At 39.8% G+C, this 26,833-nt stretch overlaps 1 protein-coding gene across 2 annotated transcripts in view; it reads left to right on the top strand.

The window, feature by feature from the left end:
• The window catches only part of usp43a (ubiquitin specific peptidase 43a), a 96,813-nt gene that overhangs the window by 43,844 nt on the left and 26,136 nt on the right, over positions 1-26,833 (top strand). For both annotated transcript variants that reach the window (XR_004659988.1, XM_034896897.1), the window contains exons 4-8: positions 4,212-4,304; positions 7,847-7,982; positions 9,901-10,045; positions 18,338-18,506; positions 21,850-21,961. Coding sequence is in view for 1 of the 2 variants with exons in the window: in XM_034896897.1 (XP_034752788.1) it covers positions 4,212-4,304; positions 7,847-7,982; positions 9,901-10,045; positions 18,338-18,506; positions 21,850-21,961 (655 nt within the window). In the remaining variant the exon portion in view is untranslated. The remainder of the gene's footprint in view (positions 1-4,211; positions 4,305-7,846; positions 7,983-9,900; positions 10,046-18,337; positions 18,507-21,849; positions 21,962-26,833) is intronic.

The raw sequence follows: 26,833 nt of genomic DNA, 5'->3' as shown, positions 1-26,833 counted from the left end.
AAGCTTACCAAGAGCGTGCATGGATGCATGCGTCTGTGTGAGAGAGAGTGTGGCAACTTGAAAAGTTATTTGTCATTCATAACATTGCTTTCTGTCAAGGTTAAAGAATCTTTTGCACTAAAGATGATTGCCGTTTTTTAAAGTAAAAGGGTTAAGAGAGATGAGGGCCCTCCAATCCACAACCGGTGACACATGACTGACTGACAAAAACTAACTCTCATGAGCTCTCTCCATTTCAGCCTCCTGGAGCAGCACTAACCTATAGACAATTATGATGTACTGCATCATGCAGCTTTACGTTTGTTTAGGTAATGTTTTTAATGTTTTTTTTTAGATGCTTGTCGTATGAAAGCGGCTCAGAGCGGTTACAGGTTTGTAATTTTATTTATTTTTTGGGCTTTTCTGTCTTTCATTTTTGACAGGACAGCTAGGTGAGAAAGGGAAGAGCGAGGGGGAAGACATGTAGGAAACATGTCAAAAGTCGGATTTGAACCCTGGGCCTCTGCGTTGAGGCATAAACCTCTCAGAATATGTGCTCTACCACTAATTTCTTGATTTTACAAATAATGCAAGTCACCTTTTGTCTCTTTTATTTACTAAATAATTATTTCATCAAATCTGTATTGATAAAATTGATAAAATCTTGTAAAACACGGGTGGTTATGATGAGTACTTTTGCATCTAATGCAGAAGAACATGCTTTTTTTGCTAGAGTAACTCTGTTTCTTCTTTACTATAATTTTTGAGATTCTGTTTACTCCAAGTTAAATACAAGCCACCAACTCTGTTTTGTTTGGATGTGTTTGGGCTGCACCTGAGCCCAGGCCTCCATCCATCACTGTCAGCCAAGCAGTCGCTGACACTGTTTACACCTTAGATAAGGTCAAGACTGCAGTTACTTAACAATCAGATTACTTTCACAAGAACATTTAAGTTTGTTTGCTGCGGGACCAACGATGTGCCCAGAACAATTTTTGATAAAAATAAAAGCTGTACTATGAAAAAACAGGAACATATAAAGAAGAAGAGAGAGAGAGAGAGAGAGAGAGACACTTGCGACCCCGTGGTTAATGTAATGTTACAGATTGGGCCGCTCGGATCGTACAAATTAACTTTCTGATTAATAGCGGGTAGGTGAAAAAATTCACTATTCAAAATATTAAGTTCTCCAAAATGTGAACATAGCAGAGCTGCTGTCGGACGGACAGCTTCATTTGTAAACGCGTCCCCAGAGAGACACTCAAGAATCATCAGCTTAACTTAATTGACTATTTCAGAAGCTAAAGCTGTTTCCTCTGTCAAGTTTATAACTACAGTTGGTTTTGCTGCTTAAATGTCCGTTGATAGAGCTTCAGTGACATTACTTTGCGCATGTTAACATATACAAACAGCCTCATTAAAGTAAATTGTTAAAGAAAACACTTATACATTCATACAATACATAATATAAAAAGCAATGCAGCCTACAGGGACTGTAGATGGCCAGTGAAATATCCAGACGTGTCTCCAGGTATAAAGACTGGTGGTCTTTTGGTTTGACACCTGAACATTGTCCACACAATACAACCCTTGCTTTCTGTCTATCACACAGACACACACAAACCCCAGCAGGACTATTACCTCATATTCTTCAACAGACTGGAAACAATCCCTCACCTGCAACACAAGATTTTTAAGTGATGCTGTGTTCTGCACGCAGATATGTGAATTTCAGTGTAAATAAGAGTTTTGTATGTAGTGTGTGTGAGTGAATACAACCTGTCACTCCACTTTTCCGAGAAAAAACTGGCATCATTAGCGAGCCTATGACTGCCTGCCACGGCACAATGGTTACAACTCTGACAGCGAGGAAATGTGGAGTTTGAAAACTGTTATTTCCAACATATTTGTACATTTGACAAGTTTGTATCTCCACAAACTTGGATACAGTTCAACTGGCAGAAATCATAGTGAGACACTGGGAGATGAAATGAGCATCTGTCAGTGCGCACATACACACACACACACATACACACACACGTGCATGAACACACTAAAAGCTGTCGAGAGTGATAATAGAGACATAACATTGCAATCATTTTGCTTCAAAAATCAAATACATACAACAGCAGGTTCAAAAACCTTTTCAAGTTTAGGGTGAAAACCAGAAGTCAAATTAAAATTTTATATTCAGCAACTTACTAGCAATATCTACAATTACTTTTTCAAAAATGCTGCATCTGCAGTTTCAAGCTTGTGTAAAGCATATTATCCTCTTTCTCTCTGATGGAGACAAATGGCTAACTCAACCAAGTTTGTCAAGTTGCCTTAGAGAAATGGCTTGAGTAGAAAATGTAATTTGTTTGGATCAGCTCAAAATGAGTACATGGAAGGCAACACAGCCACCGAATTGCAATAAATGACGTGAATGAAAGGATTATTTTCCAACGCTATGAGAGGAGGATTATGTGACTCGAAAACAAACGGAACCATAGGGTTTTTCACTTGATTGCCATATCAAAGGGTTAGATTACACTCAGGTTTTTTGAAAGGACAACAGGTATATGAGGCTTGTTTTCCCTCATGGTTTGTTAAGATAAAAGCAGTGCTCCACTTGGAATGTGCGTTACTGGAAACCTAATGTGCATTTGCAGTCAGAGCTGGATTTTTTTGAATTTGCTTATCCGTTCCCACACTATTATTTCAGTGTCAGACTACTGCTTGTTTTCTTCACACAATCTTTTGAGGGATTCCTGGTAGGGCTGGGTACCAAATTCAATAGTTTTTAAGAACTGACCAAATTGCCTCTAAAGTATTGAAGTATTGAAAAATGCCTTGTTATTCAATAGCAAATTTTAATACCAGAGTCAGTGAGCCAATAAACACACAGCAATCTTCTACCAAGATCTAATCATGTTTGTGATTGGCTGTCTAACGTTAAGCAGTAGGAGCTGAAAAATAAAAAGATTAATGCCGTGAAGTGTAACGTTTTTAAATTTTTGTTTTCGTTTTATAAAATTAGTAACGAAAAATGGATTTGTATCGGTACTGGTATTGAATAATTTTTAATGATACCCAAACAAAGTTAAGGTAACTGTCTCCTGTAGTTACATATTAAACACACATGCTGTGTTCCAGTTGAACTGTGAAGTTGGAATTTCCTGGTTTCAAGATCATCATGAGGTCACATTGTACTATGTCTTTGAAAACTGTATTTGGCTGCATATTTTTGCTGATATCAGTCCATACTGCAGGTTGGGATTTTCTACCCTCATTCCTTCACTCTGATCAGCTCCATGCGTGGCGGCTCAAAGACCCTGGTGGGTCCTGTCCGCGTCTTTGTTCTCCATCAGCTTTGCTTTCTTATTTTGGTCAACTTGACTATCCTGCACGACTGTCTGTTCATTTTTAATCTGTCCTCCCACTGAACCTCACACTTTGTTGTCTTTTTCTTCATCTCCTGTCTTTTTGCTCTTCACTTTTGTTCCTATTGCCTTTCCAACCTCCACTGTGTCTGCTGCCCTTCATTTTAGTCTCAAGTCATCTTTATTCCTTTCAGCTTACCCATTTCTCTTCACTATCCTCTCTGCCTTTAAATATCCCCTCCACCCTTTCATCCTTTACCTTTCCTCTATGCTTTCTTCTCTCTCCATAGTACTATTTTTCTCCTCTCCAGCTCAGTGTGTTACAGCCTCATTTACTGCAATATCTCACCAGCCTAACTCTGTGATTTTTGCGCTAAAATTCTGACCAGCATCCCACCTCAGTTGCTTTGCCGCCCTTTTCTCAGCAGCAGATTGAGTCCAGATGGTCTGATTCAGTGCTTCGTATTCACCACTGTCCACATGGAATATTCACAACCACTATGGGGATTTTAACTGCATGCAGCACATAAGACAGTCAATTTGTACTGCACATTTACTCCATACTTATGAAGAAATGTGAGGATTTGGCATGTACGTTGGAGTGGTGGGGTCAGTTACTCCATCTGTCCAACAGTTCTTTAAAGTCAAGAGAGCTTTCTTCTCCAACGCACCTTTGTTGAATGTAGGCTACTCTTTGTGACTGTATCGGCTGAAGGTAAAACGGACCAAAAATGTATTCAAGCACGATGAAATTGGGAAGAAAGATCCAATATTTCTTTGAAGAATATCAAAACCCAGAGTGTATGGTGAGCTGAGGTCATGTATAGCAACAATGATTTAAATTGCTCTCTCTTTGTCTGTCTCTAGGTCTTCTCTGACGTGCCCTCATTGCCTTAAGCAGAGCAACACCTTCGACCCATTTTTATGTATCTCCCTGCCTATCCCCCTACGACAAACCAGGTGATGTATAACACACACAAGTGTTTGAGTACATGTATATACATGCATACATACATACAATCAGTTGACACTTTTGATATCAATGGTACATGATCCTCTATACCTGATACAGCACAATATATTAATTTAGAATTTGCTTCAGTGGATAATTAGAAAAATAGATCAATCATAACAGATGCCCTGTAAAAGCACACATTTTTGACAACTATGACTACACAAACTTATGCGTAAGCACAAATTTACATAGATATTCTCTACACACCGGCTACTGATAACGGTCATATCATAGTGATAAATCTATGTTGGCCATCAAAAGTCCTGACCAAACACCTTCTGTGTTGTTTCCATTTGTAACTGTCCCAGATCCTGCATGTCAGCAAGGTCTGGCAGTAAGACAGTACAACTTTGACCTTAAAATAAAGAGACAGAGACAGAGAGAGAGCAGAAGGAATGCACACATGGCTGTTTTAGATTTTGACAATAGAGATGCAATGAAATAGCGAATGATAGATATAGGACTTTGTGACTCTGGTGTACGTTAAAGCTATAGTGTGTAGTTTCTGTCTCCCCCATGGGGAATTCTAAGTAATGATAACAAAACTGTCGGTGCCTCCTCCATGCAGTTGCTGGTAGCCAAGGAGGATACAGAAGAATAAAAGCACATGATGGACTCTTCAGAAGTCTTATTTAGCTTTGTTGCAACTTATTTGGCAATGGCTTGAATGTAACGAACGTTCATTAATATCAAAAAGTTACACACTGAAGCTTTAAGCATTAGCAATCAGTTACTGGAGAATGCCCTACACAACCTCAAAGGTGATTTTTATTTGTTTTCCTGATTATAACTCTTCCCAGGTCTTTGTGGGTAATTAATAAAGTAATTCCCATCAAAGTTCTGGCCCACCTTCAAGCTAAGCTGAGTTCTAATCAGCCAGAATAACTGAAAACCTGCATGGAGGTGCAGGGTCTTCAAAACCAGTTGAATGAGGGCACACTGGGTAACCACAACATTGCAGGTTTTGTCTCATCTTATCCCATTTCTCTATCTGCCCATGTGTCCAGTCATACATAACACATCTTAAGCAGAAAGAAAAATAACAAATATAAATTAAATCTTAGTCAAGTCTTCACAATTTGCCTACATTCAGTGAATCTTCCTATCTTCAGACATGCAGATGCTGCTGCTTTGCATCCTCAAAGCATAGCTTCCACAGAGCTAACCCCAAACTCAGTTTACAGGTGTGAGTTTTCTGACAGTGCGTGGTCTGTGCCTGCAGTTGCCTGAGCCTAGCCCAGAGGGAAATTCATTCAGGTTTAGTTTGGACTCACTCCTTGCCCCCCAACAATGACCTGACCCACACACACACACACACACACACACACACACACAGTGGCTTCATTGCATCGTCCTGCTGCAGCATTATGACAGCAGAATGCCTGATAAGTCTGAGGGCCCCCAGAGACACAGCAGGGGCTGGCTAACAGCGGGGCATTGAGGTCTGGGTGCGGCAGATAATGCGGGTATGGCAGAGAGAAGAGGAGGATTGCAGTGCTGTATCTCTGAGTGTTTTCTCTTGATCTAACCTTGCACAGTCAGTCTTATCATAATTCTTTTTCTAATTTCTTTGCTACAACAGTTGCATTGTGGGTAATGGGACGCCAGGTTTTGACAAGGAAGAAGAAAGCATAGAATAAAAAGATGATCAGGCTTCGTTGCATGAATCTAGATTCTTTAAAAAAAAAAGCTTTATAAAAGCTTGAGTCCGACAATGTTAGAAGCACAATGCTAAATGGGGAAGTACTCTTTTAAAAGCGCTAATACTGGTGTATTATTGCAACTTTTGAACGGACCAACAGCAACTATTTATTGCAAGAAAGAAAACAATTTGCTTATTGTTTGTCTCAGGGGTTTGATTTTTGAAAAGTCTCATACTGCTTGGTAACTAGGACTACAGTTGAAATTTAGCTGTCTGGCTAACACTGACACATTTACAGAAATGTTGATTAATGTGCATTGTCCTAATCAAATAAATAAATCCGATCTAATTAAATCTAGTTTCCAATTAGCAACTGAACACAGACTTTTCAAATCAGCTCTCATTACCACAAAATGATGACAGTTATTATTAAATACTGCACTTGTTGACTCTGAGGGATTAATTATTTCAGCAAGTTTGACGTCTTTACTAGTACATCCTAGTACAACATTGCAACAAGAACAGAACGGTCAGGAAAACAGCTGTCAGAAATGTGAGGTACACATGATATGTAGTCTAGTAATTTATCTAAAACGTAGAGAAACACTTCTAGGTTTGTTATCTGTAAATGATGTGTGAATGATCCCAGTTCTAACATAGTTTTTCAAGCCTAATTGGAACATTTCAAACCTGTAGAGCACCCTGCACTCTTGGTGCATGTGGGAACATGTGAGAGGTTGCTGTATAACAGAGACTATTGTGCTCCAACACAGCAGGAGGCTTGGAGACTTTGCAAGATGACATTTCTAATTCTTGTTCCTTACAAGTCTGATCCCACACCTCTTATCCCGTTTCATTGCACATCTCAGTATCTCCTCTCGGCGCATCTAACATAAACATCTGCTCAGATCCTTCGCCGTCTGCCCTGTCAGCCACCCCACTGCTAACACATTACTTACCTAAATAATGCATGATGGGAACAAGAAGTGGAGGTGTAAGCGATTACAACATCTTCTTCCCAAATGAGGAGGCCTAACCTTACTCTGTCTCCGTGCTCTGTCTTTTTACTCAAAACTACTGCTCTCCTTTCTGTTCTCTTATGTTTCTACAATCCCTCCCTCATTTTCGTCCCTGCATCCCTTACAGAAGGTGTTCAGATTGCTGTAAATCAGATCCATGTCCGACCATACAGCAGCTTCCTGTGGGATTATCACCAATGTGCTGGTGCAGCTCGTCATGTCTAGTCACACATAAATCTACACACACACACACACACACACACACACACACACACACACACACACAAGGGAAATTGAAATGCACCTCTGAAAATAGTTAATTCACTTCCGTCAGACACAGACAAATTGAATGGTTTACGCACATGAAATTAGATTTTGTACAACATAATTGTCAGAGGAAATCTTTTCCCCAATCTTATCACGCATTAAACAGCTCAGCAGGGCATTTCACCGTCTCATTTTATTGAATGTTTTGTTTTGCTGTTTAGCAGCTGAAATGCTCAAATCAAGACTCTTGAACAAATTGACAACACAATTTCTGTTTGCCTCCGGGGTCCTTTAATTCTGCACAATAGCATTGTTGTCTCTCTCTTTGGTTTTGGTTGCCTTATGTGTCTCTAAACTCTGTGTGTGTGTGTGTGTGTGTGTGTGTGTGTGTGTGTGTACACAAATGTGTAAATAACTCCGTATGCCAGGGTGTGTTTGGAATCTGTAATAATGTAAACATCTCAAATCTGAATTGCAAAACACTTTGGCACTTTGCTCTAGCATATCATCAATTTTTTTTATCTCTCTGTCTTCCTACCCCTCCCTCCGTTGCACACAGGCCAATGTGTGTGACGCTGGTGTTCAGTACGAAGGGCCAGAGGTACCTGCGGGTGGGGCTTGCTGTACCTCTTTTTGGTTCCCTGTCCTGTCTGAGGGCCATGGTGGCAGAGGCGGGCAAAATCTCCCCAGACCAGGTACACACACTCCTTCACACGCACACACACACACAGACACACACACAGACCTCTGCTTTAGGTAAAATTGTGACATTATGTTTTGTGAGGTCACCAAACTGTAGTTGTCACGGAAAAGTGAGGGAGATGTAAATCAAGCAGTCTGCATACTCTCCTCAGTCGTGAGAAACACGTTTGGGTAGACCATAACAATCTATGGGCTATACTGAAAAATGTTTTTTTTATAACCTAGATTTGTTTTTTTGTCTGAAAATGCCAAGCATAGATGGTTCCAGCATCTTAAAAGTAAGAATTTGCTGTTTTGCTTTGTATTATACCATTTCAGTGGATTAAAGTTCAACCAGGAAGTCTCCAAGATCTAATGGTTACAATGGACAGTTTAGGTAATCATTATTTTAACATTCACCTTTGTTTTCACTTTGAATTCTCGAGGAACAGTCATAGTATTTTAGATAATATGAGACATTTTAAACTTGTTTAAACTTGTTTAAAATGTCCATGAATTAAATCCCCTGCAATGGCTTCACATTTCCAGTTCAGCAAAGAAGTCAGTGAGCTAAATATTTTCTTCACTTGAATAATGGTTATCACTGTAAAAATGAAATCCAGGTTAAAAATTAATAAATACATCAAACAGAATTATCTTTTATAGCAAGGTTACACTTGAATGCATGCACGCACTTAGCTGAAATGTCCCCTACAAGATGAAGGCTAGAGGGAAAGGTTCCATAGGCATGTGTTCATAAATCTTTCCCTGTTGAATTATTTCCCAAACTAGCATAAGATTTGTTTCAATGTTCCTTGTTTCCTGATGAGGACATGCATTGTAATTCACAGGGTGAGGTTTTCTAGAAAAGCCGTTGCATCTCCTACACACCCATGTCTACCCACATAGTTTTTACTGATTAGACCTCTTTTCAGGACTGTGTGTAGACGCTGTGCTTAATTACCATCGCCCAGACTCTTCTGTTAGTTTTGTTGCCTTTTGTTAGAGTAGAAATACTTGAGTTCGCAGTCAGTATTAAAATAGGGTACATCAAAACATAAACTTAAACAAAGCACAAAAGGGAAATGACAAGTGAGGTCACACACATACACACACACTCACACACACATTCAACACCCATTATCATTCATTTGATTTTAGTGAATTAAACTCAGGGCTTGGTCTGTTTCACCAGTGAGAGTTAACTGAGTGAGTGATTTTAGGGCAGTTGCTATGGTTACCTGCAGTTTAATAATCCTTTCACACATATTCAGCACTTTAACTTAATTTAACATGATCAATCACAAATGAGTATTTTGAAACACAAATGAATAGTAAATATAAGACACTTGGTCTGCACTTCAAACATTGACACCCAGCAAAAAAATATTCAGCAGTGGGAATGCATGGGTCCCCTTTATGCCATGTTTCTGTTTCACTTTCAGGGCTCTGAAGATTTTTGACTTAAGCATGGAACTAGGAAATACGCTTCTCTGACCGAAAAGTCCTTAATAGAATTCCCTTTGCAGATGTTCATGTTTTGAGTTGTTTTTGATGTCAGTGTTGCTTCTTTGAGAAATTTATTTTAGTAACTTTAACAAGCTGCTTTACGTGACCTATTTCTAGAGATTTAATGCAGCAACATTTAGAGTTTAATGGGATTTCTTTGAGCTGATTACAAATGTATGGGTGTATTATATTATTGTCTATTATGGTGTTATTTTTATTTCCTCTCTTAATTTGCCTGCATACGTTAACTTTTTGGGTTTATTGCGCCCATGCAATTTGTCGACAGTCAGTTCTGGTGGCTTTGTAGCCGAATGTTCTTGTTTAATTTTGGTTTTCAGCTCTGCGAGGATTGCTTGGTGCACTTCTGTAGGGACAAAGTTTCACAGTGTCTCTCTCGCCCTTTGTTCCTCTCACACTCTCCAGGTCATCCTCTCTGAGTTGTACTCCACGGGTTTCCAGCGTTCCTTTTCGGATGATGATGACCTGACAGCAATTGCTGATAGCGACGTCATCTACGCTTTTCAGGCTCCTTCCCTCTATAGTCGTGGAGGCTCCGTACCGCATTCAGGTAACCATGGTAATATGATGTCTATCAAAAAACGCTGACAACATATAATTCCCATACTGAGTTTTTCCTCATTTCCAAATTTCTCTTTATCGGCCTTCTATGTCCTCTTTATTAACTTTTAAACCGTTCTTCATGATCAGTGAATTTTTTCACAGGCAGACATTTTACTTTGGTGAGGTGAAGACCGGTGTTTTCAACGTGCTTTGTATTTCTCCTTTCACTACGTTTCTTATGCACGATAGCACCCAAACAAATTAAATTATATGTGTCTGAATGTCAGCCTGGTGCATCACATCATCCTACATAAATGCCTAAGTTGCTTCTTACCTGGATAAGCTCCTATCCTAATTATTAATTCACCTAATACTCTGAGAAGTCAAATTTTGGCAAGTGAGAACCATCTAGAGATAGCTCCACATCCTCTGAGGCAAAGCGTCCTTATTTTTAATGACACTCTTATTTGGGTCATGAGTTCATAAACAACGACACAAAAGCTCTGTGCTCTTACACTAATAAATTAGAGAGACATGAGGTTGACCCAGCCTTGCATCAGCACCAGCCTTTAAAAAAACGTTTTTGTCCATGCAAGACACTGCTGAATGCACTATTGACAAGTATATGTACAAGTATATACACACACAGACACACACACACAGACACACACACACACACACACACACACACACACAGACTCTCTAAAAGCTATCAAGACACACTTCATACCTAAACGACACACTAGTTTGATTGCCAATGACTCCTAATATTATATCGGTGAGCTTTGAGGTAAAATATGTTTTATTTTGAATCACTAAGGCTGCCAGTGTGAATGCTCTTTTCTCTTGATGCCATTACTCTCCACTCACTCCTGTTCTCTGACAGAGGGTCCACCATGCTGATGAGGAAAAGAGGGCTGTACATTTTTTTTAAACTTTTGTCAGACAGCTATTACTTTAACAGATCAATGTTTATTTCTGAAAGGGGCTTAATTGAGTCATATTACCACTGAGCTTGAGATCATAATTGCCGTCTATGTGGGTTGCCAGTTAAGGAAGTTGTAGTTAGCCTTTGACCATTAACTTACTGCTGTATAAAGCCTTTATGGGGTTTTGTGTTACCCCTGAAGAAAAATGACATCAATAATTGACATAATGTGCTCAAAGTGCTCATGAAAAATGAACACACTTTTTTGTTGTCATTTCACACACAGTGAAGTCAGTGTCACTCAAAGTCCCATGCAGAAACTCACATGAGTAAAGATATTAAGTACACACAAGTGCACTTGTAATGAATCACACTTAAGTGCTCACTAGAAAATGTGACTTCTATTCCTGTGAGCAATCTGAAGAAAAGGATGAATAGTCCTCACCTCAGAATCATTCATAAGACCACAGCAGACCAGATTCCAGGATAACACAACTACATTCAGTGAGATTTATTTCACATTTTATAAAGTGTAGCAAGTGAATTTACACAATCATTACTGGTGAGACCACTGTGTGACAATATGAAGAACAGATGATGGTTGGCAGACAAAGTAACATAGGGCACTTTTGTGCGTTGAGCATAAATGTACTGCAGCATAATAATGGGCACATTTTCTTCTCTCTCCATATCTCTTTGGCACGTCCTAAGGAAAGCTCACTGTGCGACTGGCTCCAGTGGCTGTAACTCTGCACCAAGGCTGAATTTCGGGAAAGAGACTTCAGATAGAGTATTAGGCGACCACTAAGGTCTATATAAAAGCATCCAAAAAGCACCGTGTCATGAGACCTTTAACCGTCTAACTCCATAATTAAGTACAGTATACATTCTTTTAATGTTTTCATGTATTCTAGTATTTATAAGCATGTATAATGTGTTTTGAAAAAAATCATGGGTTTTGCTTTACCTTGAAATACTTTTGTCCAATCAATTTAAGCATTTCTTTTATTTAGAGGCATCATTTTTATGCGCATGCTTTATAATTCTGCCAAGGCATGCCTGATCTCACAAAATTAAGGCAGTTTGAATTTTCCCGGTTGGGAACTTATTTTTCCAATAATGTTGACAAACATTATTCAGCATGTGACAAGACTTAGTTTTCCCGGTATGACAGCAAACATACTGATGTCTTCCTAGGATCCCCTTGTTAAGCCACCACAGGATAACAATCTGCAGGTCACTTGAGAACTGTACAGTGACTTTAAAACAGTCTAACTGTGTTGCATCACACAACTTGGCTCAAAAATCCACTTCAATTAGTGTGCTCCTCACACTGTGAGAGACAAGGGTGAATGGACTAAAAATGTGCTGAAGGAGATAAGGACACAAGGAGGAATGACACGGGACTAGGGCAGTACCACAGTGCAAAATTTGGACATTCAGTGCCAATGATGATTCTCTACTGTGATATGGGGTTTACGCTCTTCATTCACACGGCTGCTGGCCCAGACAGCATCAGCCCCAAGGTCCTGAAGACTTGCACCAGTCAGATGTGTGGTGTTCTTCAGTACCTCTTCAACCTGAGCCTGCAGAGGTTGCCGCTGCTGTGGAAGACGTCCTGCCTTGTCCCGGTCCCCAAGAAGTTGACTCCATCTGGCCTTAAGGACTACCGCCCAGTGGCTCTCACATCCCATGTGATGAAGGTTGACAGGCTGGTATTGGCCTACCCGAGGCCGCAAGTGAGTTCTTCTCTGGACTCTCTACAGTTTGCCAACCAGCCTCGTCTGGGAGTGGACGACGCTGTCATCTATCCTCTGCAGCGAGCTCATTTGCACCTGGATGGCGGTGGCGGCACTGTCAGAATCACATTTTCAGATTTCTCCAGTGCATTCAACACCATCCAGCCACTGCTCCTAGGTGAGAAGCTGCAGCTGATGGGTGTCGATGCATCCACAGTCTCCTGGATCCCTGACAAACTGAAAGACGGACCAAAGTTTGTCCACCTGGACCATGTTCTGTCTGATGTGGTGGTAAGTGGTAAGGGGGCCCCACATGGGACTGTGCTGTCTCCTTTCCTGTTCACCTTATACACCACAGACTTGATAATTCTGCAGTTGATGGGTGTATAAGGGATGGACATGAGGGGGAGTACAGGGCACTGGTGGATGACTTTGTTGAGTGGTCTGGTAAGAACCGCCTGCAGCTGAAAGTGGACAATACAAGAGAGATGGTGATTGACTTCAGGAGGAAGGGAACGGCTCCGCAACCCCTTTGCATCCTGGGAAGAGACGTACACATGGTGGAGGAGTGTAGATACCTGTGTGTCAACAACGACAGCAGGCTGAACTGGAAGATCAACAGCACTGCTGTTTACAAGAAGGGGATAAGCAGACTGTATATCCTGAGGAAGCTGAGATCCTTCAACGTGTACAGCAGAATGTTGGAGATGTTCTACCAGTCTGTTGTGGCCAGCGCTCAGTTCTCCTCCGCTGGGCAGCAGCATCAGAGCCAGCAACACAAACAGACTGAACAAACCGATCAGGATCAATCTATCTATCTATTGATGTGTTTGTTTGTTTGTTTGTTCTTGCCACCATATCTTTGCTGCTCCAGAAGTGGAGGATACAAAAGAGGGTACCACTGATTTGCATGTGTATTCTCTGCAAGAAAGAGGGCCTTTAAGGTTTAGGGACTTCACTGTAAGGCAATGGTCAGAATGACATTAGAACAAGTAGCAATTGGAGTAGGTGTATTGCATGCAGGGAATTCCTCTATTGTCATAAACTGTTTTGTATTCCAGTATATGGCAGTTCAATTTTGCCAACTTTATCAGTAACCAGATTTAGGGATATTGAATTAGCGCTACCAGGTAAATCAATGAGGTTTTACATTTATAGGAAATGGCAGCAAGAGATCTTATGATGGAAAACACTGGAAAATCAATTAGGTCTAAAGTGCCACAGTATCATCCTATTTCCCCCCACAACAATCCAGGCAATTTGCATATACCGTAAATAGTGATAAAGCTCCATATTGCTGCACAAAGAAAAATATTTCCTGCAGAATTCAGCTCAGGGAAGTATAGTGCGCTAACTTTATGTGATGTTCATTTGGTGCCCTTGACATTAAAAAGTAAAGTCCTCTTTGATAATGGAGAGGCCGTTTCATTACAATAAATAGAAAGGTAATTTATGTAATTTTGAGAGTCATTGGCAATCAAACTAGTGTGTCGTTTATGTTTGAAGTAGTCTTGACAGCTTTGAGAGAGAGAGAGAGAGAGAGAGAGAGAGAGATTAATGGAGATAAGGGATCTAATGGGGGAGATATAAGGGATCTGTCTGAAATTGCCTTGCACAAACATCTACATTCTGAGATAGATGAAGTAATTAAAGTCTTGTTTTCTTTCTCTCTATATCTTCTCACTTCTCTCACACACACACACACACACACACACACACACACACACACACACACACACACACACACACACACACACACACACACACACACACTAACCGTACCAATGACAATCAGCGCTCTCGAGTGTTCAGGTCCTGTCAAGGTGAACTGCAGCTGAGGGAAAGCCACTGTGTTTTTCCCCTCGGCCCACTGAGGGCTATGTACAGGTGGAGAGTCAGGGATTACTCTGAGGTGTTCATCTAGGCATTCACATCCTTCAATCACCTACTCAAAGTCAAGGTATTACTTCTGCGCGAGTGATCACAAAAAGACACCCAATTTTATTTTTATTTATTAAAACCCATTTAATAGACTAATCCCTTTCCACTGTCACACTGTGTGCTCTTGAAGTTGTACTCATACTGAGACAAAGTCATCACACATACAAGTGAAACCCTGCAAAGTTCATACCCTGTGCAGTTCCATTAAAGCAATTACAGATTGCCTGAAGCAAACTCGATTCAGAAAAGCAAAAATATCCAAGGAACAGGAACCAGTGGGATTCATCACTTGAAATAAGGAGAATGTCAACATGTGGTGCTCTGATCACCTCGACTGCCAACACAAATGATACACAAATGCCTTTCCAGAAGCAAACATAAAAGTTTCCTATCTTGCAACACAGCTTAAAAGTTAACTAATCGGCAAGGCGGATCACACCGGGTGACGTTTTTTAAGAAGTTTTTTCATGCTACATGCTTGTTTTCATGGTTGTGTTGGCCTAACAGCTCTCTTCTGTTATTTATCACTTGTGCTCTTCTTCTCATTAAAAGACTGGAATCTAAACTTTTGGTCACACTTTGGTTCTGTAACATAGCTCATAATACAGCATGTTTACTATTTTTATCTTATTTATTCACAGACTTAAACTACAAAGATGTGCAGCACTGAGTTGTGAACATGTTGCTCGACTAATATTTGAGACGTGATGTAACTAAGTGTAATATACCAAGGGCAATTTCAGTGATTACAACTTTAGCAGCAGGGGTATTATGGCTATGGTTTACACAAATTTGCCTTGTTTTAACCGAAAGAGAAGAGCAGTTGGAAGATAAACTGGATGTAGTTGATGGACCGTAGAGGAAGAAAGTTAAAAAAGAAAGAGAAGAGGAGAAAGAAGGTGGCATCAGGTGTATTAGGTTCCTCCACTGCTTCCTCCCTAATCTGTCATGTTGCTGTTGGGAGAAATCTCAGGTGCTTTTGCTGTCAACATGGGGAATTTTTAGGTAGGTGGCTGTTTGCTGTTGGGACCTCTGATTCGTCCTTGGCAAAGCATAAAGGCCCCCTGGGTATTTTTAGTCAGGTGTGTAGATTACACTGATAGATGTCCCTCATTTGGTCTTGAACCACTTGGAAGGAGTGTCAATTATGGTCAGTACAGTATATAGCCAAAATCCTCTCAAGGTTTTTGCTTTTTCTGTGTTACTTAACTTGCGCTATTTTTAGTAATATTTGGGAAAATAGGTCATCAGTTTTCAGACTTTTTCTTCAAAGCTGCATCAAAATATGATTATCTACTTCAAAAAAGGCTTAATAGAGTATTGGGACCATAAAAAGCACATTTCTTACTGATGCAGGAACTCAACGTCTACACATTTCCTTTTCCACATTTCCTTTTTAACACTATCTTAAAAATGTTTTTATTCAATCGCTCCAAGTCATACTTAACCACTGGTGCCTCACCATCAGTCAGCGCAAACCTTCGCCACACTTCTCACGAGAAGAAAGTTATTCTGTGTGGAGAAGGGGGGTCTTTGATTTATAAAAGTCCCTAAGATAGAAAAGACTGTACATGTGTCTGTGTGAACACTTACTGTAGTCCTAACTGTAATTGTATAACAGGATATCGTGTCCATCACCCATCCCACAAATTTGAAACACACTCAAACTAGTGGAGAGTAAGGGGGAGACAGATAGTAGACAAATAGAAGGCTAGGGAGAGAGGGGCATAAAAGATAATGCGAAAAGAAGAAATAGAGGAGAGCAGAGAGTAATTGCCAGGGTTGAAGTCTTCATTCACTTAAATACCACTGCCATACTCTCCACCTCCGATCTCAAGAGCAAATTCTATTCCTCCGCTCTTTCTGTATTTCTGTCTCTTTCCCCCTCAGTTAACTTGCATTCACTTCAGTCTTTGTGTTATTAAATCAGTATAGTATATCCAGTATAGTCCATAAGAGGGTATAAAACATGCAGCTATTCTTTCTCAGTCCTGTTGTCTCTGTACATTTATTTCTTCACTTTGGGAATCACTGCTTTTTCCATTTGCCCAGGGATGCTCCTTCTCACTCTCATAGTCCGTTTTCTCACCGCTTTTTTCTCTCCTCTATCTGTTTCCACCCCGCTAACACCTCCGTCCATCTCTGGCTCTCCTCTGTCTGTTTCAGGGAGGTAGGGAATAGGAGGTGAGAATGAGAGTCTGGCTGGAAGTTCTCCCAGCAGACCCTGGGACATGTGGGTGAAATCACGCACCTTCCCATACACAAAATATCACTTCCTGGTTTTGATACCAGCCACTAAAATTCTGGTGCTGTTAAAAATATGGCAGCATTATTTAATGCTATTCTACCCTGTATACTAGATATTCTGCGTATATTCTTTATGAGGAAACATTGTTGATGAACATGCGTATTTCTCAACTTGCAAACGTTGGTTAAATCATTCAATAATTGGCTACATTTCTAAAATGTAAAAGGTACATTCTAGTTGCTTTCGTTATTAGGTTGAAACAAAATTCTTTAGTGTTTCACTTCTCAGCCTTCTGGTGAAAACCGGAGTGGTAAAGGTGACTGGGGATAGAGCGAGGAGATGAATTTGCCGTTTAAAGGGCAGCTAAGATGCATAAAATGTCACGTCGAGTTGCTCCGGTCTGCTGAGACAAAGAAAAGAGTTGAGCAAGTGATTTAGTAGCAGTTTGGACAAACATTAGTCAAAGCCTTTCACTTCTCTGAGCTTGGTTTAACAACACTTTAAGTCATATAGTGTTGTTTAAAAAAGAAAGTGTATTTATTTACTGTAATTCCAGTTATTCACCTAAAAACATTGTTCCGCCTTAGTCTGACCCGTAAAGCAGCACTTACTTTGTGTGTCTGCAGTTGAGCTTGTGTCTCTGTGTATATGTCTTTTAATCGGTCTGCTTGCTTTTGTGAAGGCGTTGCATCAAAGCTTTACATCTATTCACACTTAATTTTCTGTGTCTGTGTTTGGGTTTGTTTTGTGTGTGATGTTGGAAGGTGGCAGTGATTAATTGCATGTTAGGGTTTGAACATGCATTGTTTAATTAAATCCTCTGATAATGTCAAGGTTTCTGTTTGCTGGGAGACAAGAGGTTGGATCTTCTGTGGCCCCTCAGCTATTACCCAATATTAATCACAGCATGTATATGTGCATGTGTGGTAGCAAATTTAATTCTTCTTACAGCTCCTCGGGGTAAATAAGAATCAAAGGGCAATTCAACATTGATGGAAATGTTGTGGAAATGTAAACTTTTCACATTAGATGTTTCTCCTTGCATAGCGGTATCTCATTCTGACACCCTAAGCTGTTTTATAACTCTGGTCCATTTCAGTCCTGCCTCCAAGCTGGATAGAATACGCTTTTGATATGAGTAACACTTGTATAGAATAAGGGCTTTAACCATTTTGACATTTCCAACTGGCTGCCAGCAAATTAGTTAGTTTTTTGACTGAATTTGTCAGAACTTTAGCACTAAAATCCTCCAGAAACTGAAAATGCACAACCAGTGTAAAAGATTTTCTCCCCTTTGTCAACTAATATCCCCTTTTATTCGCCTCCAAGTTAGAGATATTCATTTTTCTTAATGTTTGTGATAACGTGTGTGAGTGTGATTGCACCCCCAAGGTTGTACATCAACTTTTTTTAAACAGTTCTCCACTCCTCTGCTCTGCTCAGGGTATCACCACAGCCTCCCCTCCTCCCCCTGCACCTCTGCGGCTGGACCCGATGGTCAGAAGTTACCTCCATCCGGCACCCTCTCCTCTGAATACCTGAACCAGGGCGGCTCCACAAAGGTCCTCCTCGTCATCTGCAACACAGCAGGATCTGGCCAGCAGGCTGTCAGGTGTGCTGCAGTCTGATTGATTTTCAGTTGGTATTGTTGTCTGTTCAGTTTTTATCAATATTGACCTGAAACCATCTGAAACCCCCACTTCAAATGTTCGGTGGGCACCAGCCTAATAGATATGGGTTTGAAGGGGTCTGCCACACTTATTACTAGGTTCAGAATGCTGTTATCATCTGTTCACAGTTAATCACCAATACAAAAAGTTTCAGTCCAATATTTGCTGTTTTAAACACGTAAAAAACGTTTTAATGTTGTACCATAGATTGGGTTAAAACTGATACCAAGCATTTCTATATCACATGCTCAGCTGTAGAGTTAGAGCCACATCTTTTGAATTGGTTTTTGGAAAGCACACAGTAGCATAGTCAGTCAACCTAGATTTGTTTTTATGACTTGGAGTTTGAGGATGTGTCATCCTACATTTGTGAGACAGTTAAAAAGCTTGTTTAAGTCCAGCTGTAACAGACAGCTTTTCTCCTGCTCCACTGTGTCTTAAATAGAATATCTCATTTATCCTTTTCCACTTTCATCATCCATTGATGTCTCTATGTAAACATCCAACTTCTGTTCGACTTCAACGTGTACATCTATTGCATGAATGCCACAGATGGGCTGGTTTTATACAGCTTGTGCAGCTTGAGCTTCCATTCAGCTGTAGCTAGTAGCTTACAGTGTAGAAGCCTGAGACTGAGTCAAACAATGCAGCTCAAACTGAAGCACTTGACCGGTGAAAGGTACGTTTTTATGGGTTGCCATGTGTTACTCTAGCAAGCAACCGATGTACAACAGCAATTGGATGGATGCTTTTTTGTATGTGCTGTGTTGTACTATTTGGGGTAAAATGTCCTACAGAGGCGGAATGGCGTTGCAAATCCAAGAAGAAACGCTCTGATCAAACCTACCTCCGTGGCAATGACATTGGGATTGTTTGAGATGAGCTGCGCCTCGCCGGTAAAGTAGACACGAGCAGGTGGCAGCTGCTTGGGGCGGTGTCAAAAAGCTGCTGTTTAAGTCGGACAGTTTCTATCCGTTTCAAGCAGCCTTCTCTCTGTACAGGATGTCACCGAAACACATACATCCTGTTAGATACGATTTATTAAAATGTTATCACACCCATATATCAGAAAGAATGCAGCCTCACATTGTTTTTATAATGACAGATAGCATAAGAAAACAATGTTTGGAGTGTGGGTAGAAGTTGGCAAGTATTTATTAACTTATGCAGCCAATTCAAGTAAATGCTTGATTATTTTGAAGCTATTTTAAAGCTAAGTCCACTGTACTACAAAGGATCATGAGTAAAGCAGGGCAGATACTCCATCTGAGCGTTCAGTGATTCATAAAAGAGTGATGAAAACATTGAAGATCACAGCTGTAAACTTGCCAGTCCATCTTTGAACAACTTTCGATTAGTTCAAGTGAGAATTACTGTGGCATTATATGTGACTACATTTTGATACAGTTAAATGTGAAGACTGCCAGCTGTAGATTGTTGTGGAAGTTTCTGTACAGCAAGGGAGGAATTTGGTTGAAGAAGAGACCTTGTTGAAACAAAATAAAGACAAGCTGCAAACTGAGTCAAAGGTTTAGGTATTCGGTGGAAGGGTTTAATTGTTTTCTGCAGAGAACAATCAAATGACAAGAACAGCTTTCACCATGAACAGAGTTACAAAGTGGCAACAGTTCTGGTAACAACAATCAGTAATACACTTCTTTATATCCAGTCAAGGAGAAACACACAACTGACAGATACAGAAGTCATATACTCTGAGAGGCATTGGAGATCTTATTATGAATAATGAATATGAAAATCATTGGTTAAATGTAATTTTCCCATTACAAGATTTAGCCTAAGGATCATGTATCACCAAACCTTTTGCCAAGCAAACACATCTGTATTTTTGAGCGAATGACATAAAAGTGCCCTTCAATGAATATGTTTTAGAGCCATAATAATTTATAATAATATAATAAATGAAAATGTATTTCAGTAAACATACTATAGACTTACACAGTGCCTTTTATTTGTTTGTTCCTGTTTTTAAAAGTGGGTAGACATGCTTAATGTAGCATGTCCAGTGCATATTTATTTTGTTTTTAGACAAGCAGAAATCTGAGTCTCTCTTTGTACTTGCGCTCCCTCACCAAATAAAAAAAAGGGTTGTTCTTAGTCTGGTTAGGTACAGCGAAGGCAGCATTTTATGTAACCATGATATCAGAGTTGAATTGCATCAAATGGCACTGGCTGCAGGGATTTGCTCCCATTCAGTCACAAGAGCCTGGCTTACAGTCAGCGCTCCAACAGATCGCAAAGATGTTCAACAGGGGTCGAGGTTAGGCAAATTAGGCTGTTTGACTTAGAAACTCAGAAAACAATTTCTTTACAAACCTAATTTTATGCACAGCACTATTGTCACATTGCAACAGGAAAGGTCCTTCTTTCAACTGTTACCAGAAAGTTGGAAGCACATTATTGTTTGAAATATCATTGCATGTTGTAGCACTAAGATTTCCCGGAATTTAAACTGATGGGTCCACCAAACTTTTGCTAGCATTATACTGAGAGAAAACAAAGACTAGCACAACAAACTGCAGCCTCCGAAATGAACATAACATGGAATCAACACGTATCTAAAACATTCTAACTTTCATTATGGTATAATTTATTGCAAAGATGTTGTTTTAAAGTAGTTTATGCTAGGTGTATACCTATAGTCATAAAATGGCAATTGAGTGCATTTGTTTTGTGTAAGTGTGTGAAGATTGCAGCTTTAATCGTATGCGGTACAGTACGTTTAGATAATCTGTGAGAGATTCTGAAATCCTTGACAAAGACAAGTGCCGCTCCCATTGACCTCCCATATACAAGCTTCTAATATAGCCACTGATAAGCAGTCAAGAGGAGCACCAGCCTTGAGTTAACCTAGACACAGAGAACCCATTATGAGCCATTGATGCATTGATGATATAGAGACTGTTTTCTCTGCTTTATGTTGCCCTTGACCCTACATTATGACCCTTCAAGCTGTCAGTACAGGACACAATGAGCTAACAGTAAAGCCTTGATGCACTTGACACCTGACAGATTGACAGATGTGGTGATGACATAATGAGTTGCGATGACCTTTCCGCTGGCACTTTCTTTACTTTCAAGTTGTTCACCCTTCTTGGAATTATATTATTTAAATTATATTTATATTATATTTCTGTGTGTGTGTGTGTGTGTGTGTGTGTGTGTGTGTGTGTGTGTGTGTGTGTGTGTGTGTGTGTGTGATTTTCCAAGGTAATCAATCTTTTTCTTTCATTCCTTCCCTTTTTTACTTTTTTCCTCTCCTCTCAGGTTTGGACCTCCATTTCTCATGCGTGAGGACAGGAGCATCTCCTGGGACCAGCTTCAACAGAGCATCCTCAGCAAGCTCTATTATCTGATGCTGAATGGATCTCAGGCTCAGGTAATGCCAGCTCACCCCCACTAACCAATATCATGTCATCCACTCTATTTCTTAAGCCTGGACCCTTCAGCTCAGGGGTTTCTGGACCTATTAGACTCCAGTAGACCAAATTAAAATAGCAATGCAGACTATAGTTAGAAAACAATACATTTTCATTAAGGTCCTGTTCTGTGTTTAAATAAATAGTTCCCGTTGTCTGTTTACAATTGTCTGAGTCACATATGAAGCTAGAAAATAAGACAAAGGTTAAACCCCATGTGCCAAACCACTGTGTTTAAAAAAAAAAGTAGGCCACAAAATACTTGTTTTTCATGATTTTGAGGATTTTTTTTTTTTTAATAAGAGCTCATTGCTCTCCTGGGATTGCAAAAATAGATTTCTTGTTTAGCGTTTTGAGTGAACAATTGTTGGATTGTCTGTTGTCAAAGTTTGAGTAACCATTTGTATGTAGCCATAGTGACTACAGTATTGTAATATTGTCTCAATTATGAATTACCTATTGTAGTTCTCTTTTTTTTATATACTTAGTCCTCGCGCCTGATTAACAGAATTCTAATCTAGTGTCCTGTAGTTGTGTAGTGCCGAAAAGCTTCAACCATGAAGCAACCTTCATTTATTCAGAGAGAAGAAAAATGTATTTCAAACAACAGAGACTAACAATATTGAATGAATATTTTAATTAAAAGCAAAGAGTGCACCTCAGCACATTATTTTCACACTCATGCACATGTGCACACACACACACACACACAAACACACACACAGTTTAAGCCTTTTATAAGAGCATAATAATGGTTTTATGTGCTGAGCATCAGAATACAATAAATTATTTCATCGCTCTGTAACACAAATCCTCCTCTTTGCTACTATTTAAATTCTATATTTCAATTATTGAGTGGAGATAAGAAGCTGATTTTTTTTAAATCATATTGTATAATTTATAATGTGTACTATTACTGCTACACGGGACCCATTACTGTTACATTCCTGGATTAAGATTTAAACTATTCATTCTGTGATTCTGAAGTGTTTTCTGGACAGCCGGTTGCATGTTAAAAATCGGATTTTTAGGGTTAGGGTTTACCTCCTCAAAGCCTCTCTGACCAGATACAAACTCCATGAATCTTCCCAATCACCAGGGATTTTTCTATGTAAATTGAACTATTTTTATTTATTTTTTTGCTGAAAAGGCCTTGAATATCCCAAAGGTTCAGGGCTTAAATTGGAGCTTCTCCTATGTTAAAAGGAAAATCAAAAGAATATGAGCTAATGTAAAACAAAAGGATTGCATGTGAGTTCATTTTTATCAGTGTGCAATTTAGGCACATACAATAATCTCTACATTGCTGTTAATATTCTTCATTCCCTGGACAGGCAGATACTATTACACAAGTGTCTAAGTACTTTGTTGCCATTAGACTGTTGTCCTTTCTTTTTTATGAGATGTTTTGGCGCCACCCAAAGGTTTATTTGGCAAGGTACTACTTTTTTTTCACAGGGTATGAAAAAAGGAAACAGTCGGATGAAAGATGATGCATTGATTAACTTTTTATTTATTTTTTTACGAATTTATTTCATTTGAATGCTTGTGCAGGTGCTCATGTTTAGATTGTGGGTCCTTAAATCACTCAAATTCACAGCTCTCCTTTAAAGCTTTTATAATATATTGCATTACCACTAATATACCCAGTTGTATGGCCTAACAAAGTAAGTAAGATTGGCTTCACATTGAAGAAGTGCAACTTTAAAATGGTTTTACCTGTTCTTGGTAGTGATAAAAAGACAGATAAAAGATAAAAATATAATATTCTATAATAATTTAGCTATCTGGGGTCTCGTCAAACAGTCTGGTGTGGTTTTGATTTGGTGGATACTTGGTTTGTGGCATTGTGTAGGATTGTGTAGGATTGCTTTCCCGAGGGGGGTTGTTGTAAGTGCTGTTATTGTTGTAGGGAGTTGCTATATTATTGTTACTACTGCCTGGTTTGCCTAAGATGGAGTTTGATATAGAGGATTTTTTTAGATGCCCAACGTGGGGCAAGTTGGAAGCGTGCACTGAAGGAAATCTGAAACTCACTGCGGACAGGTTTGATATTGTTATCACCCACCTGAAGGACATCACAGTCTCCTTGCTGGACTCCCTGCAGGTGTAAAAGGTCTGTGGATGTTGCAGTTAACTTGGGACTGCATTACATCCTCCTGCAACACCTCAACTCTCTAGGGGCATTTGCAGTTCGTGGACTTCAGCTCGGCGTTTAACATCATCATCCCAGACATCCTCAGCACCAAACTCACCCAGCTCACTGTGCCAGCCTCCACATGTCAGTGAATCAAAAACTTCTTGACTGACAGCAAGTGAGGCCCAGGGGTGTGTGCTCTCCCCACTGCTCTTCTCCCTCTACACCAAAGACTGCACCACAGAAGACCCATCTGTTAAACTCCTGAAGTTTTCTGATTACACAACAGTCATCGGCCTAATGCTCAAAACATGCTCAAAACTTTGGAGATTAGTGAGGACTGCAGAGGATGTACTTCCTGCGCCATCTCAGGGAGCTCAACCTGCCTAAGGAGCTGCTGATCCACTTCTACTCAGCCATCATCCAGTCTGTCTTCTGCATGTTCATCACTGTCTGGTTTGGATCTGCCACCAAAAAGGACAGGAGCAGACTATGGACAGTTAGGACTGCAGATAAGAGCATCGGTGCCAACCTGCCCTCCGTTCATGAATTATTAACTTCCAGAATCAGAAAACGGTCCGGAAACATCACTGCAGACCCATCTCACCCCGGACACAACCTGTCCCAGCTTCTCCCCTCTCGTAGGCGCTACAGAGCACTGCACGCCAAAACCATCAGACTCAGGAACAGTTTTTTTCCACAAGCCATCATTCCGATGAACAGCTGACTTCTTACCCACAGTGCCAGGTTCAAATACTGTGCAATAACCCAGCAACACTGGCTCCAGTCAGTCTGTGTATTGCCTCAAACTGTCTATATTGTTTCTGTTTATAGTGTGAATATATTGTTTTGTATGAGTAAGCGCATTGTGAGCAATGCAATCCAAAGCAAAATTCCTCAGATGTGTTCTTATACCTGGCAAATAAAGCTGATTCAGATTCTTAAATATGTGATTAGGGATCTGCTTTGATAGAGCACGGTGTGCTATCAGCTGTTGGGGGCGGTGTTAGTTAAGGAAGTGGGTCTCTCTGGACAGGTAGAGTGAAATAAGATGGAATTTCAGTTGCTTCGATTGGATGTAAAGGAGAAGGAAATTGATTGAAATATTAAGGTACGGACGCTGGAGGAGGAGACTGAAGCAGCTCTGATCACCGTTTTCTTCTGTTGTCTTCTTTTGTTTTCTTCTTTCTTTTTGTTTTATTGCTTTGAGGATGGACGTCTCTAATGCCAGTATTTTCTGGCCTGAGTGTTGTTATCAACTGCCCAGTTTGACAGCCAGGTTGGGTCCAAGTCATTACCAAGACCAGAGTGTATCAAGACGGAGACAAGAACAAACAACTGAAACATACAATATATACACAACTTGCGTATACATATAGCTAATACACACTATATCCCTTCGGATGAGGGGTAAAGAGATTTCTTTGAGATTTTTGGTACAGAGGCTACACTACACTAGCTACACTATAACCACTTACACTTACCTTTCTTTATGCTTCCTTACTTACTGCAGATTAAAAAAACATGTAGGTTGTGCCACATGTCTCAGTCAGCATTACATTGCAAAATATACACACTGCTGTGTGTTTTCTTTTAAGATGTTTGAAAATGAACCCAGGGTTTGGCTGACATCTCCCACACAGCCAAGGACGTGTGTTAAGGGGACGGGGAACATGGATAAACAGTAAAACATTTCAAACTAGAACTGAGTGAAGTTATTGTTTGCATTTGAAGCAGGAAGTTTTATACCCAGTCACAGTAATGATGTTAACACATAGATACACAGGCAATTTAGTGATATTCCTGCACTTGTGGCCTTGAAATGAAATCCTCTTCATCCGAGACCGAGACAAAAAAAGACCACTTCAAAAAGTGGTCTTTTTTTGTCTTTTTTTGATTTTAAGTAATCACAACAACACTGTCGGCGCATCCACATGATACATGCCTTTCTTGATCGTGCACACGCCCCCCACCCCTACTTGATGCAGTTGCTAGTAGCCGAGACAAACACAGAGGATTTGAAAGTCATGATGGACTCTTCAGAAGAGGCAATTATGTTCACTTGAGTTTCTGCGTGGGAAATTCACCGGAGTCCGGACACCACAATCGTCTTCTCAATATAACCATACAAAGAGAGTTTTCTGGAGCTGATAGTCTTAATTAGCTTTTTAGCATTTGGCAATTGCTTGAATGTAATGGACTTTTATTGATATCAAAAAATTACTAAATTACTAATTATATTTAATTTATATTTAATACTATTGAGAAAAACATGTTTTGAAGTTTGAATTTTCCCCCAAACACATAGAAGGCTTAACCACCTTGGTATTATTTTAATATCCACATACTAAGTGTATTGCTTGATTACTCTTTTTACCAGTATGAAAGCCTTCAACGTGATTGTTTTCAACATACTACATTAAAAAATGTAATTGAAATAGAAGGCGGTGATTCATACCTGACTGCACACCATGCTAAATAACTTGCTGCTTGAGCATGCTGGGTAAAAATCAATGTTCCAAATCAAAATTGCTTTGAATTTAAATGTAGAATTTAAAATCAGCTTTACTTACTTGCATGCAAACTGTTGCTGTAACTGTTTTCCTCATGTGACTGGACTTTTGTTTTATATACAAAAATATTGGGGATACTTTTACAATGCATATGTGTGGGTGTGTGTGTATATATATGTATA

Source organism: Etheostoma cragini, chromosome 2, assembly GCF_013103735.1.
Source record: "Etheostoma cragini isolate CJK2018 chromosome 2, CSU_Ecrag_1.0, whole genome shotgun sequence".
NCBI classification, from domain to species: Eukaryota; Metazoa; Chordata; class Actinopteri; order Perciformes; family Percidae; genus Etheostoma; species Etheostoma cragini.
The sequence above is the reverse complement of the archived record's forward strand: the minus strand, read 5'-3'. Positions and strand labels throughout refer to the sequence as shown.